Source organism: Eucyclogobius newberryi, unplaced genomic scaffold (genome assembly GCF_026437365.1).
Source record: "Eucyclogobius newberryi isolate DKJ021-1_F unplaced genomic scaffold, fEucNew1.0.hap1 SCAF_3, whole genome shotgun sequence".
Classification (NCBI taxonomy): Eukaryota; Metazoa; Chordata; class Actinopteri; order Gobiiformes; family Gobiidae; genus Eucyclogobius; species Eucyclogobius newberryi.
This window is the reverse complement of record NW_027315945.1, coordinates 32,891,440-32,910,392: the sequence shown is the minus strand read 5'-3', so window position 1 is coordinate 32,910,392 and position 18,953 is coordinate 32,891,440. Positions and strand designations below refer to the sequence as shown.

At 42.7% G+C, this 18,953-nt stretch overlaps 1 protein-coding gene across 2 annotated transcripts; it reads right to left on the bottom strand.

The window, feature by feature from the left end:
* Positions 1-112: 112 nt before the first annotated feature.
* Positions 113-18,150, bottom strand: gnb3a (guanine nucleotide binding protein (G protein), beta polypeptide 3a). 2 transcript variants are annotated; one of them, XM_072461083.1, is made up of 9 exons: positions 18,135-18,150; positions 12,023-12,123; positions 10,674-10,819; positions 9,741-9,804; positions 8,952-9,114; positions 6,571-6,637; positions 5,553-5,754; positions 4,566-4,782; positions 113-234 (listed from the first exon to the last, which is right to left on the bottom strand). In XM_072461083.1, exons 2-9 carry the CDS (start codon positions 12,077-12,079, stop codon positions 128-130), a joined length of 1,023 nt encoding a protein of 340 aa, XP_072317184.1. In that variant the 5' UTR covers positions 12,080-12,123; positions 18,135-18,150; the 3' UTR covers positions 113-127. The 2 variants fall into 2 exon arrangements, with proteins under 2 accessions (XP_072317184.1, XP_072317183.1); XM_072461082.1 differs by lacking the exon at positions 18,135-18,150 and adding an exon at positions 12,227-12,242.
* Positions 18,151-18,953: the final 803 nt, after the last annotated feature.

Sequence of the window (18,953 nt, the reverse complement as noted above, 5' to 3'; positions counted from 1 at the left end):
AAGAACAACTCTGATTGGACGGACTTGGCACGGCAGCGACACGCCCCCTCGTCTGCTTAAACCCGGGGCCCCTCAGCGCGCTCCTCTGGAACCGGGGCGGGTCCGAGTGGGGTTTTCCGGAGCGGCCTCAGTTCCATATCTTGAGGAAGTTGTCCCAGGAGCCCGTGCAGCAGGCCATGCCGTCGCTGGACACGCCGATGCAGCTCACTCTGTTGTCGTGGCCGGCCAGCACACCTGGAGACACGCCCACAGGGAGGAGTTTAAACACTTACTATGTTTTATGTTCTCCACACATGAAACGTGACTACAAATACTGTGTTCGAGTGGGTTGGTTGGATAATTGTACCTGTTGAGTAGATTTTGAAACCTGTAGTTGTGGTTTAATACAATTTTAGCCGTGTAATTGTGATGAGTTGCGTTTGAAATCGTGTAAATTACTGGTTGAAGTTGCAGTCGTATCAATCCATGGCTGTTTCATCTCTTTCTCTGCTTTATTTCTACTCCTGCAAAGACATAACATGGCTCTGTATCGCCCGCTCTGATTGGCCAGAGCTCAGAGAATATTCTGGATTTTGGTTTAATTAAAGGTCGTGGCTGGAGAGCTGCGGCGCGGTCAAATAGCCGCGCAGTTTCAGGGACCGCGGCATTTCCCTTATAGCCTCATGGCTAACCCTAACCTTAACCCTAACCCTAACCTTAACCTTAACCTTAACCCTAACCCTAACCTTAACCTTAACCTTAACCCTAACCCTAACCTTAACCCTAACCCTAACCCTAACCCTAACCCTAACCTTAACCTTAACCTTAACCCTAACCCTAACCTTAACCTTAACCTTAACCTTAACCCTAACCTTAACCTTAACCTTAACCTTAACCCTAACCCTAACCCTAACCCTAACCTTAACCTTAACCCTAACCCTAACCTTAACCTTAACCCTAACCTTAACCCTAACCCTAACCCTAACCTTAACCTTAACCTTAACCCTAACCCTAACGTTAACCTTAACCTTAACCTTAACCCTAACCTTAACCTTAACCCTAACCTTAACCCTAACCCTAACCCTAACCTTAACCTTAACCTTAACCTTAACCTTAACCTTAACCTTAACCCTAACCCTAACCTTAACCTTAACCTTAACCCTAACCCTAACCTTAACCTTAACCTTAACCTTAACCCTAACCTTAACCCTAACCTTAACCCTAACCCTAACCCTAACCTTAACCTTAACCTTAACCTTAACCTTAACCCTAACCTTAACCTTAACCCTAACCCTAACCTTAACCTTAACCTTAACCTTAACCCTAACCTTAACCCTAACCTTAACCCTAACCCTAACCCTAACCTTAACCCTAACCCTAACCTTAACCTTAACCTTAACCCTAACCTTAACCCTAACCCTAACCCTAACCTTAACCCTAACCCTAACCTTAACCTTAATCCTAACCTTAACCCTAACCCTAACCCTAACCCTAACCCTAACCCTAACCTTAACCTTAACCTTAACCTTAACCTTAACCTTAACCCTAACCTTAACCTTAACCTTAACCTTAACCCTAACCTTAACCTTAACCTTAACCCTAACCCTAACCCTAACCCTAACCCTAACCCTTAACCCTAACCTTAACCTTAACCTTAACCTTAACCTTAACCTTAACCCTAACCTTAACCCTAACCTTAACCTTAACCCTAACCCTAACCCTAACCTTAACCTTAACCTTAACCTTAACCTTAACCTTAACCTTAACCTTAACCCTAACCTTAACCTTAACCTTAACCTTAACCCTAACCTTAACCTTAACCTTAACCCTAACCTTAACCCTAACCTTAACCCTAACCCTAACCTTAACCCTAACCCTAACCTTAACCTTAACCTTAACCCTAACCTTAACCTTAACCTTAACCCTAACCCTAACCCTAACCCTAACCCTAACCGTACCCTAACCCTAACCCTAACCCTAACCTTAACCTTAACCTTAACCTTAACCTTAACCTTAACCCTAACCTTAACCTTAACCTTAACCCTAACCTTAACCCTAACCCTAACCCTAACCTTAACCTTAACCTTAACCTTAACCCTAACCCTAACCCTAACCTTAACCCTAACCCTAACCCTAACCTTAACCTTAACCTTAACCCTAACCCTAACCCTAACCCTAACCCTAACCCTAACCGTACCCTAACCCTAACCCTAACCCTAACCCTAACCCTAACCCTAACCTTAACCCTAACCCTAACCCTAACCTTAACCTTAACCTTAACCTTAACCCTAACCCTAACCTTAAACCGGCGCGGTCTAAAACGGCGCTAAAACGCGGTCAAATAGCGGCGCAGTTTCAGGAGCCGCAGCGCGCGGCCGGCACAAAAGTAACATGGCAGTTTCGGCCGCGGCACTGCAGACACTCCCTATTCAGTTTTGTCTCAATGAGAATGGACTCTCCCTGCTCCGAGATCTGGGTAATAGAGATCTCTTTTCCCACAATCCCAAGCTCCTGACTCAACAGTCTGCACTTGTTGAAGCTGGGATTGAACCGTGTGATAAAATGTGAATATATGATTATATTTCTGTGATGTATTTTATCTGCATAATAGTGATATATTATCTGCATCATTAGTCTAAGAGAAAAACGGGTGTGTGACAGCATTTGTTTGTGAAGGGGTCGTAAAGATGGAGCAAGAACATTGACCAAGGGGGGTAACACCCCAGGGGGGAGTTACACCCCTCCCTTGAGGGCTTTATCTCTAGGAAAAATACCAACTGTTGTAAAAGACAAGTGCCTTGATGTGAAGCTGACCAATGAGAAATGTGACCCACCTATTCCAGAATATCTAATAAAACCAACCAGCATGGGAAAAAACGGCGTGAGACGCAGGAGGGTCACACAGACTGCTTACAGCAGCCTGCGTGAACCCGTCCGGCGTTTTTCCCATGCATGCTACACAAATGTCTGATATTCCTGTGTCGTTTCATATTCTAAGTTGAATTGTGTTCTCTGTGTGTTAAGGAATAGCATCGGTGTATGTCTAATTCCATGACAAACCGCCAACCCTCTGGTTATAGGTCGACTCCACCACCTCTTGGTTTAGTTTTAGAAAACGTCCACAGCACAAATGTAATATCCAGCCCGTTGTTTTGGTTGGATTGAATTGCTTCTATCTTTATTTAACCTATTTTAACTTGTTTCATGATAATTCAGCTTATCCATGTATTAAAGGTCCCATAACATGCAAAATCGACTTTTCAGAGCTTTTAACCTTCTTACATTGCTATTTGTGCTTCATAAATGTCCAGAGTGTTTTTTTGATTGATTCCCGCAGTGTTTAGCTATATTACAGACTATCTCCTTTCCTCTAATCTCCAAACTGACGGGCGGTGGGGCAAGGCTGCGCCATAAGGGCAAGCACGCGTCATTATCCCCCCTCACTCTGAGACTACGTCACGGGGTGGGCGGGGCACACACGCGCTCTGAGACTACGTCACGGGTTGGGCGGGGGAGCCAGATCGCTCTTCACAAGGGTGGGGGCGAATATCAAACTAAGCCGTTTGCATTTCCGGGTTGGTGAGGGGGTCCAAGGTTTGGTGAGGGGGTCCAAGGTTTGTCCAAGGGTTGTGCAACACCCTTAACATAATAGTTATTTCTTAACTCTTATGTTAAGGGTGTTGCACAACCCTTATTATTATCAATTATACACTTAGGATAGACTACGAAACGTGAAAAAAAGCATGTTATGGCACCTTTAATAAAGGACTTTTAGTATTTTTCTACACAAGATTGTTTTACTGGTTTAGTCCTGGTTTAACTCTGACATGAACCTGGTTCAGACCCGGCTGGTACTAGTCCAGTCCTGGTTTAATCCTGGTTTAGACCTGGTTTAGTCCTGGTTTAGTCCTGGTTTAGTCCTGGTTTAGTCCTGGTTTAGTCCTGGTTGGTTCATTTTTGGCCCTTCTGGTTTAAGAACTGGTTTAGACCTGGTTTAGACCTGGTTTAGTCCTGGTTTAGTCCTGGTTTAGACCTGGTTTAGACCTGGTTTAGACCTGGTTTAGTCCTGGTTTAGTCCTGGTTTAGACCTGGTTTAGACCTGGTTTAGACCTGGTTTAGTCCTGGTTTAGTCCTGGTTTAGTCCTGGTTTAGACCTGGTTTAGACCTGGTTTAGACCTGGTTTAGTCCTGGTTTAGTCCTGGTTTAGACCTGGTTTAGACCTGGTTTAGACCTGGTTTAATCCTGGTTTAATCCTGGTTGGTTCATTTTTGGCCCTTCTGGTTTAAGACCCGGTTTAGTCCTGGTTTAGACCTGTTTTAGTCCTGGTTTAGACCTGGTTTATTCCTGGTTTAGTCCTGGTTTAGTCCTGGTTTAGACCTGTTTTAGTCCTGGTTTAGACCTGTTTTAGTCCTGGTTTAGACCTGGTTTAGTCCTGGTTTAATTCTGGCCTAAATCCTGGTTCAGCACTGACGTGTCGGTAAATTTGTTTGTATGTCTTTCCAGTAAATACCCCTTGTACTTATATATAGATCTATATCCGGATGTGAAGTACTCCCTGCTTTAGTGCGTCTCCCCGTCGTACTCACCCACTCTCTCGGCCTTGAGCGAGTCCCAGATGTTGACGTTGAAGTCGTCGTATCCGGCCAGGATGAGCCTCCCGGACAGAGAGGGCGCCAGAGAGGTGACGCCGCACATGATGCTGGAGTCCTGGTACGTGATGAGCTCCTGGTCGGCGCGCAGGTCGTACAGTTTGCACGTGGCGTCGTCCGAGCCCGTGATCACCGCGTTCCCGTTTGGAAAGAACTGGGAGAGAAAGGCCAGAGTCACGCTGCGTTTTTACCCTCGTTAGTTTTGAAGAATATTTCACTGGACAAATGTCTTTAGAGCGAATACTTTTCATCACTCATCCAAGTTGTTTCTTTAGTTAATGCGTTTATAGGGTTTGTTTTAAAGGAGTGACGTACCAGAGTAAGTGAAGAAACAACCTGGATGAGTGGAAAAACAGTTGATAGAATTCAGTTTTCTTTTGTTTTGACGTTATCGTTGTAGAAGAGGTTAAATGATAAAATACTTCTTTGATTCACCCGGAAACCTGAGGGCCGAGAAAAATGAGTCTGAGGGCCGCATTTGCCCCCAGGCCACAGGTTGGATTTCAATTTAAATTCAACTTGACTGAAATTAATCATTTGTTTCTCACTTCAAGTAAAAAATAACACAATTTTGACCAATTATCTTGTTTGAAAAAGGATTAGAATGAAACATAAATCATAAATAACGTGACATTTCATAAATAAATGCAGTAAACTAATAAAAACAAACAAAAAGTTGTGGACTGGGCCAAACAAAAAGAGTTTTCCTCATATTGTTTGATCACGGTTTTCGATTAAATTTGACTTTTTCTTTGCAAAAACGAAACAAAACTGACGTAAGCATCAATTTCATGACCATAAACAAGACAGACTTTTAATCAGTGTCTCGTTGCACAGTTTCCTCTCACAGAGTCCAACCTCTGCCCCTGACCGCACGTTACACGAGTATTTAAAGTCATTCCGTCCCGTGTGGAGTGGACTCACCCCGATGGCGTTGATGTCGCTCTCGTGCCCGGAGAACGTCTGCCTGCACTGCGCCTCTCGGATGTCCCACAGTTTGGCCGTGAAGTCGCAGGCCCCGGAGATGAAGAACTTGAAGTCCGGGGACACGCCCAGTGACATGCAGTCGCCCTGGTGACCGGCGAACGTGGTCTTTATGGTCCCCGTCTCGATGTCCCAGAGCATGCTGAGGTCAGAGAGGGTTCGGGTCAGAAGGAACGAGCCAGATCTGTGTTTTTTATGCTCGTCGGGTGCATCTGAACGAGTCAAGACTAGAGACTCCAGTTAATGATCCAGTGAATGCATTTAAAGGTGCACTATGTCACTTTTCTGGCTAACGTCTCCATGGAGATGTTACTGCGGCGCCTCGGATGTTTCACAGAACGGTACTAAACGCGACGGAGTTCAGATCTGTAAGAACGCACGTGTTTAAAGGTTGTGTTTTTGCAATAAAGACACTGTAATTGAACATTTGCGTGACGGATTTGTTTAATGCCTCAGTGTGGAACATTCCAGACGAGGCACTGGCAGCTCCGCAGAAAGAAGAAGCAAAAGTTACACAAAGCACCTTTAAACAGCTCTTTTTAGAACTCGTTTCAGTTTTTTTATGGGGCCGTGTGGATTTCCTGAGTCACAGTGCGAAGGAGGAAACATGGATTTACATTATGTGTTTGAAATTTGAATAATTAATCAACTAATTGAGGCTAGTTGTCTATAGAAAACAATTGTTATCTGGTCAATGCAGAAGAAAGACAGTGGAATTATTAAACCAAAACATCAATAATACACTTGATTTGTAACTTTTCTCTTTCTAGAAGCTTCCAGTGGCAATATTTCTCCCTTTATCTTGTTGATAATAAACTTAAAATGTTTCAAAAAATGGTTTGGCTAGTGGAATAATCGAGAAAATAATGGCTGACGACTAAAATAATAGTTAGTTCCACCTCACGGTAATGTAGTGTTGTCAATAAACATAATATAGTTGTATAAATGGTCTTGTTACATGGTGCAGTCTCCAGAGCTGGTGAGGATCTCGGTGTCGCTCAGAAACCGACAGCAGGAGAGGTAACCTGCAGCACAGAGAAACGAGACAGTTACAGCGAGAAACGAGACATTTACGCCGAGAAACGAGACAGTTACACCGAGAAACGAGACAGTTACACCGAGAAACGAGACAGTTACACCGAGAAACGAGACAGTTACACCGAGAAACGAGACAGTTACACCGAGAAACGAGACAGTTACACCGAGAAACGAGACAGTTACACCGAGAAACGAGACAGTTACGCCGAGAAACGAGACATTTACGCCGAGAAACGAGACATTTACGCCGAGAAACGAGACATTTACACTGAGAAACGAGACATTTACACAGAGAAACGAGACATTTACACAGAGAAACGAGACATTTACGCCGAGAAACGAGACATTTACGCCGAGAAACGAGACATTTACACAGAGAAACGAGACATTTACACAGAGAAACGAGACATTTACGCCAAGAAATGAGACATTTACACAGAGAAACGAGACATTTACACCGAGAAACAAGACATTTACACAGAGAAACAAGACATTTACGCCGAGAAATGAGACATTTACACCGAGAAACAAGACATTTACACAGAGAAACGAGACATTTACACAGAGAAACGAGACATTTACGCCGAGAAATGAGACATTTACACCGAGAAACGAGACATTTACACAGAGAAACGAGACATTTACACAGAGAAACGAGACATTTACGCCGAGAAATGAGACATTTACACCGAGAAACGAGACATTTACACAGAGAAACAAGACATTTACGCCGAGAAACGAGACATTTACATAGAGAAACGAGACATTTACGCCGATAAACGAGACATTTACACCGAGAAACAAGACATTTACACCGAGAAACAAGACATTTACGCCGAGAAACAAGACATTTACACCGAGAAACGAGACATTTACACAGAGAAACAAGACATTTACGCCGAGAAACAAGACATTTACACCGAGAAACGAGACATTTACACAGAGAAACAAGACATTTACACCGAGAAACGAGACATTTACGCCAATAAACGAGACATTTACACCGAGAAACGAGACATTTACGCAGAGAAACAAGACATTTACGCCGAGAAACGAGACAGTTACACCGAGAAACGAGACATTTACGCCGATAAACGAGACATTTACACTGAGAAACGAGACATTTACGCCGAGAAACGAGACATTCACACCAAGAAACGAGACATTTACATCGAGAAACGAGACATTTACGCCGAGTCCTGGTTTAGTCCTGTTCTAGTCCTGGTTTAGTCCTGGTTTGGTCCTGGTCTAGTCCTGGTTTAGTCCTGGTTTAGTCCTGGTCTAGTCCTGGTCTAGTCCTGTTCTAGTCCTGTTCTAGTCCTGTTCTAGTCCTGGTCTAGTCCTGGTTTAGTCCTGGTCTAGTCCTGGTTTAGTCCTGGTCTAGTCCTGTTCTAGTCCTGTTCTAGTCCTGTTCTAGTCCTGTTCTAGTCCTGGTCTAGTCCTGGTCTAGTCCTGGTTTAGTCCTGGTCTAGTCCTGGTCTAGTCCTGTTCTAGTCCTGTTCTAGTCCTGGTCTAGTCCTGGTCTAATCCTGTTCTAGTCCTGGTCTAGTCCTGTTCTAGTCCTGTTCTAGTCCTGGTTTAGTCCTGGTCTAGTCCTGATCTAGTCCTGGTTTAGTCCTGGTCTAGTCCTGGTCTAGTCCTGGTCTAGTCCTGGTCTAGTCCTGGTTTAGTCCAGGTTTAATGCCACTTTAGTCCTGTGAGTGTGCTGTTGTGCGTATACGGGTGTGAAGCACATTTTACTTACTTTACTTATTACTTATTTTACACTTGTTTTTGTGCAGTCTAACATTTGAAAACTAAACTCTGGAGCTAAAACTGCCAAATAGAGACGTCAAGATTATTGGCTTAATCGACAATCGTGATCATTCATGGCACAATATAATCGTAAGAACTACAAAGTAATAATTGTGACATATTTAGAAGCAAAATTCAATCAATAGTAACAAAAAAACAAATGTAAAGTACTTTGGTGGTTGTGTGGTTGTATGGTTGTGTGGTTGTGCTGTTGTGCGGTTGTGCGGTTGTGCGGTTGTGCTGTTGTGCTGTTGTGCGGTTGTGCGGTTGTGCTGTTGTGCTGTTGTGCGGTTGTGCGGTTGTGCGGTTGTGCGGTTGTGCGGTTGTGCGGTTGTGCGGTTGTTTGGTTGTTTGTGCGGTTGTGCGGTTGTGCGGTTGTGCGGTTGTGCGGTTGTTTGGTTGTGCGGTTGTGCGGTTGTGCGGTTGTGCGGTTGTGCGGTTGTGCGGTTGTGCGGTTGTGTGGTTGTTTGGTTGGTTGTGCGGTTGTGTGGTTGTCCCGTGACTCACCGTTGTGCGCCGCCAGCTCCCTCATCACCTTCACGTTGCCGTCCTTCCCTTTGAGGTTGTAGATGGAGCACATGTTGTCCAGACCTCCACAGGCCACGAGGTTCCCCGAGGGCGCATAGGCACAGGTCATGACCCACGAGGACTTCAGCGGGATCGCGTTCACCTAAAAACAACAACTGTACTTTAATAAACAATGAAGCTAATACAACGATAGGACTGATACAACACACACGTGCGCGAAGGATCGCATCGCATTTCTCGTCTCCCGTAGATTTCCGTCTTCTTCTGCGTCAGCTCGAACTGTCTTTCTCTGTCTTCATTTTGTCCCGTACACTGAGGGAACTATATTATGATAGATCCATGCGCTTAGACACGTGGAACCGGCTGCAGGTGAGCGATAGGTGCGTTTTATGATTGATACGTGGCAGGACTAATCGGCAGTCCACGCCACGAGGAAATGAGACTCAGATTTGGGTAAAAAAATCGTCCATTCAACCTTTAAGTTGTTTTTCCAGTGGAAACTTTTGTACTTTTATTTCTCTACATTAGAGCAGGAATCTGTACTTTCTACTCCACATTTTTTATTTTAAGTACGTTTCTTATGGTTTGAAATGTTATTTTTCTTATGGTTTGAAATGTTACATTTTTTTTTCTGCTACTGTATCTGTACTTCTGTAAAAAGTAAATTCCACACGTATTTGTTTTGGATCAATATGAAATGATGTAATTGTAAAAGGTGACACGACATTTGCTTTGACTTGAGTCATTGTTCACATTGTTCACATTTACCTTGTTGGTGGTGATTGTGTCCCACACGATAAGTTTTCCATCTTGTGAGGCGCTGACACAGAGTCTGGAAGCGGAAAAACACACTTTGTAAAGTTGCAAATCACAGAAAGTACAATAAGTTCAAATTACTTTTAAACATACATTATAATACTTAAATCTGCCAAAGCGCTCAGATATTTGTTTCCACTTACTTCCCTGTCAGATTCATTCATTCCAATGTCAAACTACATTTTCAATCTCTTTTTTTCAACAAATTTTATTTTTTGTATTGATTTCGTGAACATAAACAATATAGACTTTTAATCAGGACCATTTAACACAAGAAAATAGCCCAATTTATTACTCAAAAGTCCAAACCCCATGTTTTCCCGACAGAACTAGTCAAAAATGTAATAAAACGATACTAATAATAATCTTGTTCGTAAATGTAGTTTAACTTCCATAATTTGAGTCTCGTCCCTTTTCCCTCGACGCTCCGGCTTCAAAGAAAAAACTAAACAAACAAAAATGGGAGTGTTTTGTTTTTCCAATCATGTATATTGGATTTCTACAGTTTAATTTGCACAAATATTTACTTTGATAACCTGCCTCTGACCAAACCATATTTTTTCTTTCTTTGTTTGTCATTATAAGTCAGTATAATTCATAAACATTTCACATTGCCAAATATTTTAAAAAAGAGCCAGGGTTTCTCAGGAGAGTTGTCTTTGGGTCGATGGTGTTCTGCCTAGAAACAGCGGGGGGGGCGACGACGGACACTTCAAACTCCCCAAAAATACATATTTCACCATCACAGGGACTTACAAAGACTTTTAATAAGGCCAAAATGTTACTTAGTTCTACTTCAAGTCATTGCAAGTCATATTTTGCATATCTCTATTCAAACCGGACGTATTAGGTATTATATAACATGTTTAAAGAAAGTGGGATTACGTGGAGTCCGTGCCCCAGTGCATGGCGTAGATCTTGGCCAGATGCCCCCTCAGTGTTTTTCTGGTCTTCAGCTGGACACGCCCCACCACCGAGGTCGAAGCGCACGCCTCCTGGAGCGTGGTGTCCTGAAACGACTTACGGGCCGCCTGCAGGACAGAAGAGGCATTGCAGGTTTGATTTGACACCGTGCGATGGAGGGCGAGATACTGGTCGATTATAGTCATTATCTGAATTATACAGGCTAGATCTTCATCATTAATACACTTTATTCATAAATAATATCCATCTAGAAGCCTTCAGTCAGCATTTTTCCACATTTATTTGGTTGATAATATCTTTAAAACACGTCGATGTACAATAGAAATAATGGTTTGATGTGTCGACTGCTGAAATAATCGTTAGTTACAGCTAATAAAGTAAATCCAATCTGACTTCATCTGTATGTAATGTTTTATAATGAAACAGGAACATAGTCGCATTCTAAAAACAAATAAAAGTGACTGAGCAAATGTAACAGGAAAATAAATTTGAAATACTGCTTTAGTGTAAGGTCTAATTTAAGTCATGCGTTCAAATTTTTTTACTTGAATATGCCATTTCAATCTTTAAAAATGGATCAAAATAAGTAATACGTTATCAGTAAGAGAGACACTTATCTGCACATAATCACAAGGTAAACTGATAATAGAGCGCTGCAAGATTTATCTAAAAAAAACACACAAAAATACAGCTTAAATAATTGTCGTAATTGGCTAAGGCTGCAGTTATTTAGATAATACAATGTTCTCTGCAGATAATTTCACATCCCTGTGACGTCTTTGGGTCCAGGGACATCGAGATGATTCGGTTAATCGATAATCGTGGTTATTCAGGTACAGGACATTGTAAGAAATAAAAAATAATAATCGTGTCTATTTTAAGAAGCAAAATTATGTCATTTCTATTCGATCTGGACCCCAAAAAGTGCACCTACACTTTGCTTTTGCATTCAGAAAGTTCAATTTCATAAAGCTGGTCACACTATTGGCATTGTAACTTCACTTTTGTTTGTTTTGTTGTGTGTCAATACTATAGTTATGCTCGCAATAATTGTAACACTAAAATGTGGGTCGTATCATGTATAAAACCTGTTTAAGTAGTTTAAACCTCTACAAACATGTCCTGAAATGCCTTGTATCATTTTTCCAGCTTTTCTCAAACGTTAAAGCTCCTGAATGTGTTTTTAAATGTGCAGTGTGAACCGAATCGGGATTTTAAAAAACATAAATCACAAACATAATCGCAATACTTCGGTTATATATGTTTACCGAGTGACTTTAGCCGTTTTGCAGCGTGTGAAATGTACTCACAGTGATCTGGTCCTTCAGACTCTCCGCCTCTTTCCTCAAATCCTCCATTTCTCCCATGGCGGCGACTTCTAAACGCTGTCACCAACTCGTCGACAGAAATGCTAAAACGAAAAATGCATAAAAAGAATAAGTATTACAAGCCGTAGATGGAATAACCGCTCGTCATATTCCCCCCTTTGAGCCGTCCGGCGGCACCGCTCCTACCGTGCGCTCCGAACTCCAAGGCAAGTGCTCTTTTGCAAGTCAAAGTCTCTCTCCTGATCTAATTTGCAAAGTTCTCGGGACGCACAGAAAGCCGCGGCGCACATGCCCAGTCAAATGAACGTTCACTTTGACATGAGCCGTGTGTTTGTTCTGTAGAGGATCTGACACACATCCCGGCCCTGAAGGTACACACAAACCTGCAGGGCCTGTCGCTTAAGTCATCACCGACGCCCTGTCCCCGCCGAGCAAGACACGGCAACAGTGGAAGACGTGACAACAGTGGAAGACACGACAACTGTGGAAGACATGACAACTGTAGAAGACGTGACAACTGTGGAAGACATGACAATACATGAAAAGACATGACAACTGTGGAAGACATGACAACAATGCAAGACATGACAACAGTGCAAGACATGACAACAGTGCAAGAATGACAACTGTAGAAGACGTGACAACTGTGGAAGACATGACAATACATGAAAAGACATGACAACTGTGGAAGACATGACAACAGTGCAAGACATGACAACTGTGCAAGACATGACAACAGTGGAAGACATGACAACTGTGGAAGACATGACAACAGTGGAAGACATGACAACTGTGGAAGACACAATAATAGTAGAAAACATGACAACTGTGGAAGACGTGACAACTGTAGAAGACATGACAACTGTGGAAGACACAATAATAGTAGAAAACATGACAACTGTGGAAGACATGACAATACATGACAAGACATGACAATAGTAGAAGACGTGACAATAGTAGAAGACGTGACAATAGTAGAAGACATGACAACTGTGGAAGACATGACAACAGTGGAAGACATGACAACAGTGGAAGACATGACAACTGTGGAAGACATGACAACAATGGAAGACGTGACAACTGTGGAAGACGTGACAACTGTGGGAGACGTGACAACAGTGGAAGACGTGACAACAGTGGAAGACGTGACAACAATGGAAGACGTGACAACAGTGGAAGACGTGACAAGAGTGGAAGACGTGACAACAGTGGAAGACGTGACAACAGTGGGAGACGTGACAACTGTGGGAGACGTGACAACAGTGGAAGACGTGACAACAGTGGAAGACGTGACAACAATGGAAGACGTGACAACAATGGAAGACGTGACAACAGTGGAAGACGTGACAACAGTGGAAGACGTGACAACAATGGAAGACGTGACAACAGTGGAAGACGTGACAACAATGGAAGACGTGACAACAGTGGAAGACGTGACAACAATGGAAGACGTGACAACAGTGGAAGACGTGACAACAGTGGAAGACACGACAACTGTGGAAGACATGACAACTGTAGAAGACGTGACAACTGTGGAAGACATGACAATACATGAAAAGACATGACAACTGTGGAAGACATGACAACAGTGCAAGACATGACAACAGTGCAAGACATAACAACTGTGCAAGACATGACAACTGTAGAAGACGTGACAACTGTGGAAGACATGACAATACATGAAAAGACATGACAACTGTGGAAGACATGACAACAGTGCAAGACATGACAACTGTGCAAGACATGACAACAGTGGAAGACATGACAACTGTGGAAGACATGACAACAGTGGAAGACATGACAACTGTGGAAGACACAATAATAGTAGAAAACATGACAACTGTGGAAGACGTGACAACTGTAGAAGACATGACAACTGTGGAAGACACAATAATAGTAGAAAACATGACAACTGTGGAAGACATGACAATACATGACAAGACATGACAATAGTAGAAGACGTGACAATAGTAGAAGACGTGACAATAGTAGAAGACATGACAACTGTGGAAGACATGACAACAGTGGAAGACATGACAACAGTGGAAGACATGACAACAGTGCAAGACATGACAACTGTGGAAGACATGACAACTGTGGAAGACATGACAACAATGGAAGACGTGACAACTGTGGAAGACGTGACAACTGTGGGAGACGTGACAACAGTGGAAGACGTGACAACAGTGGAAGACGTGACAACAATGGAAGACGTGACAACAGTGGAAGACGTGACAAGAGTGGAAGACGTGACAACAGTGGAAGACGTGACAACAGTGGGAGACGTGACAACTGTGGGAGACGTGACAACAGTGGAAGACGTGACAACAGTGGAAGACGTGACAACAATGGAAGACGTGACAACAGTGGAAGACGTGACAACAGTGGAAGACGTGACAACAATGGAAGACGTGACAACAGTGGAAGACGTGACAACAGTGGGAGACGTGACAACTGTGGAAGACGTGACAACAATGGAAGACATGACAACAGTGGAAGACGTGACAACAATGGAAGACGTGACAACAGTGGAAGACGTGACAACAATGGAAGACGTGACAACAGTGGAAGACGTGACAACAATGGAAGACGTGACAACAGTGGAAGACGTGACAACAATGGAAGACGTGACAACAGTGGAAGACGTGACAACAGTGGAAGACGTGACAACAATGGAAGACATGACAACAGTGGAAGACGTGACAACAGTGGGAGACGTGACAACAGTGCAAGACATGACAACAATGGAAGACGTGACAACTGTGGGAGACGTGACAACAGTGGAAGACGTTTGAGAAAACTAAACGTTTCAACTCTCATTCAAGAGTGATATTTATCCAACTTTGGGTAGGCCCTGCCCACTGGGCGGGACCTCCTAATGAAAAGGTTTTATTGGTATCAACAGAAGAGGGTGCACGGTGGCAAAGGCGGTTAGCGCTCTTGCCACCGTGCACCCGTGCAACCAGGACTGAACCAAGGAGATCATGGGTTCGATTCCCGGACCAGACCAACATCACATGATCTCTCTGGGTGGAGTTTGCATGTCCTCCCCGTGTTACCGTGGGTTCTCTCCGGGTTCTCCGGCTTCCTCCCACCGTCCAAAGACATGTGTTAGGTAAAAATTGGTAACTCTAAAAAATTGGCCCTAGTGAATGAATGTGGGAGTGAACTGCCTGTAATGTCTCTGTGTTGGCCACTGTCCAGGATGTACCCCGCCTAAGGCCCGAAGTCACTGGGATAGGCTCCAGTCACCCGCGACCCCGAAAGGGAACACGCGGTAGAAAATGGATGGATGTTGGTATCAACAGAAACTAAACCTGCCTGTCAAACTAGCCTCTTCGTTTACTATCAGGAATGTAATGGGCTATAATCAGAATCAGAATCAGAATCCGATTCCCAACTCCTAATGTCCCTGGCTCACACTTTCCTCCCTGTGTTACTGATTAGCATCCGAATGCCCTGGGCGTCGTCCTCTCCAGGGTTTCAAAACTCCATTACAAACAGCAAAAAGGTCAAATCTTAACCCCCCCTATTTAATTGGTCTATTGGTCTTTCTTTTTTAACAAAAATAGCCTCTTTAACTCCTATATTTTCTACTGCTTCGAGTCTTCACCTCACTGTTTTAAATAGATTGGTTAGAGGCAACAGAATCAGACTTTTTTGTAATTAAATGCAACTTTTAAGCCACAATAAACTTTTTTTCATTTTGGATGTTTTCACTGCACTGAAAAGTCCTGGCTTGCATCTCCACAAACCTGGCTCGTACTGACTCCTGCTGCTCATTTCTATAGACAAAGTTGTTACTTTGACAATAATATTCCACAGTGTAGCTTTACCTATTATCAGGGAGACTGTTCAGATGTTTTAACTTTTTTGTTTATATGCAATCATGCAGAAACGTAATAATAATACTAAAAATAATGAGTAGATAAAATAAATAAAATAAATAAAATAAATAAAATAAATAAAATAAATAAAATAAATAAAATAAATAAAATAAATGAAATAAATAAATACAAATAAAATATATTTGTATTTGGACACTCGAAGACGCTTCACAAAACAGAAACCAAGAAAAAGCACAACAAATGTAAAAAAAACAAAAAACAAAGGTAAGATAAGATAAGATAAGATAAGATATTCCTTTATTGTCCCACATGGGGAAATTCCATTGATGCAACGCAGGTAGATACAGAGATAGATACAGAAGAAAAGAACAAATAACTTATAGGAAGTTTGAAAAACACTCTCAGTAGAAGATCTCTTATAAAAATCTTAGGATGTCCGCCGGGATAACGTGACGATCTCCGGGTAAGACGACTGTTCTCCGCAGTTTCATGAGTTCCTCCTTTGTGTAAACGCGGTACGGCGCCGGCCGGGGGGGGCGCAGGGGGGCCGGGGGGGCTCGGAGCCAGGGCACATCGCGATGACACGAAAACACTCAATCCAGCCGAACAAAGTCAAAACAAGTTGAATTAAAGCGATTCCAGTGCGTGTCCCGATCATTCATGAAGTTCCTCGTTTAGAAAGTTACATACAGTTGCTTTAAAATAAGGACGGTATATTTTATTTTTGATTTGACTGAAGATCAAAATCTTGAGCTCAATGTGGCTGTAAATGCCTTTGCTGAAGTGAGTGAGCTTTATTTATAGCACAAGTATGTACAACTAAACTCTGCAGAAATGTCACCTTCATCACTTTCATCACTTCACCTTTCTCTTTTTTCTGCATTTCATCATAAACACAATACTGGATGGTTTTACTTCAAAGCCACCATTTGGTTCCGTCGCCCGCTCGTGACGGACGTGGACTTTTCACGCGTCGCCGAGCTCGTTCCGACTAACGCTGATGGCTTTTGGATTGAGTAATGCGCTGATTGATTAAAAAATGGCACATCAATCACATAATGGACGCGCAAATGTCCTCAAGGGAACACTCAAGGGAACGCTCAAGGGAACGATCAAGGGAACGATCAAGGGAACGATCAAGGGAACGATCAAGGCTCAAGTGAACGCTCAAGTGAAGGCTCAAGTGAATGCTCAAGGGAATGCTCAAGGGAACGCTCAAGGGAACGCTCAAGGGAACGCTCAAGTGAACGCTCAAGGGAATGATCAAGGCTCAAGTGAACGCTCAAGTGAACGCTCAAGTGAACGCTCAAGTCAACGCTCAAGTGAACGCTTAAGGGAACGCTCAAGGGAACGCTCAAGTGAACGCTTAAGTGAACACTCAAGTGAACGCTCAAGTGAACGCTCAAGTGAACGCTCAAGGGAACGCTCAAGTGAACGCTTAAGTGAACACTCAAGGGAACGCTCAAGGGAACGATCAAGGGAACGATCAAGGGAACGATCAAGGCTCAAGTGAACGCTCAAGTGAAGGCTCAAGTGAATGCTCAAGGGAATGCTCAAGGGAATGCTCAAGGGAATGCTCAAGGGAACGCTCAAGGGAACGCTTAAGGGAACGCTCAAGGGAACGATCAAGGCTCAAGTGAACGCTCAAGTGAACGCTCAAGTGAACGCTCAAGGGAACGATCAAGGCTCAAGTGAACGCTCAAGTGAACGCTCAAGTCAACGCTCAAGTCAACGCTCAAGTGAACGCTCAAGGGAACGCTCAAGTGAACGCTCAAGGGAACGCTCAAGGGAACGCTTAAGTGAACACTCAAGTGAACGCTCAAGTGAACGCTCAAGGGAACGCTCAAGGGAACGCTCAAGTGAACGCTCAAATGAACGCTCAAGTGAACAGAGCGTTAAATGATTATTAACATGTTGTAAGAGGTCAGTTGTACAAATATGACAGTTTGCTCCACCTTACTCCCCAGACATTGTACAAATACAAATGATTCTTAAGTTGATTTGCATTCTTACATAACACATTTGTGAAATGTTTAATAAATACTGTATTTCACTTATATCAGTACATGTTTTGTCTTTTTGTTCACCTTTAAAACAACGGAATCCACATTTTTCTACAACTTTTGAGTGCTTTTGCTTTCATTTAATCGTCTCAGCGAAATGACCGTGACATCGATTTGAGGTCAGAACACGTAACTTCAACATAATACTCGCATTTTGAATATCAGCGTTGCGTGCGGTCTTACCTTAAATGGTGATGAAAGAGGAGGTTTTTGACCTATTGCGTGCCTCTCTTTCTCCCTGTCCTTCACTATTTGAATGTGCCCCTGTCAAAACTCATGACCGGCCGGATTTGAATCTAATTTGAATGCGGTGAAAAGCTTTGGCCGGCAGTGAACAAAGGAAGATTTGCTTTTTAGAGTCAATAGCAGCAGATTTTTCTTCTATTGTTAAAGTGCGTAGTGTTTTTTTTTTGTACGATTTTCAAATTTTGACTCTTTGTGGTGTGTTTTTACCTGTTGTATATATAATTGATTGTTTTACACCAACGAGCAGGTATTTGTGGAGAAAAGTTTAAAAAAAATTGTAGAAAATGACAGGAAGTGACATCACACTAGGAACACTCATTCCAGTCAAAGTTTATGCAGAATTTACACAAAGAAACAACTTTTATGACTCTTTAATTCAACAAAATAAAGTCGCTCGAAAATATTTCCATTTGACAAATAAAAATAAATTGTGACATTAGATGAGTTTTTGCCCAGTGTTTGCTTGGTAATTTCCTATTGTGATGTCATAAATTACAAACAGGAAGTGAAATTATATAAACCTAAAAAGTGTGTCATTTTTTAGCAACATTTTCAATATATAGAACTTCATTGCATTTTGGTTCAATGAGTCGTCCGACCTTTAGGGGGCACTTTAACTCCAGTCGCGTTCAAGTTGGAGGAGCCTAGAAGAAGTGAAAAGTAAAAGTAAAGTGGTGGTTCAAGAAAAAGTATTTGGTGAAACTAAAACTCGAGTGAGAGGAACTGCCTGGACAAAACAATGAGCAATGCACAAAG

What these genes read in the sequence shown, in the direction of transcription:
- gnb3a (XM_072461083.1), bottom strand. Translation starts at nt 12,079, where the DNA reads ATGGGAGAAATGGAGGATTTGAGGAAAGAGGCGGAGAGTCTGAAGGAC. An exon ending in ACACAATCACCACCAACAAG is followed by an intron (nt 9,115 to 9,740) that starts GTAAATGTGAAC and finishes TGTTGTTTTTAG; the next exon opens with GTGAACGCGATCCCGCTGAA. An exon ending in AGCTCTGGAGACTGCACCAT is followed by an intron (nt 5,755 to 6,570) that starts GTAACAAGACCA and finishes CTCTGACCTCAG; the next exon opens with CATGCTCTGGGACATCGAGA.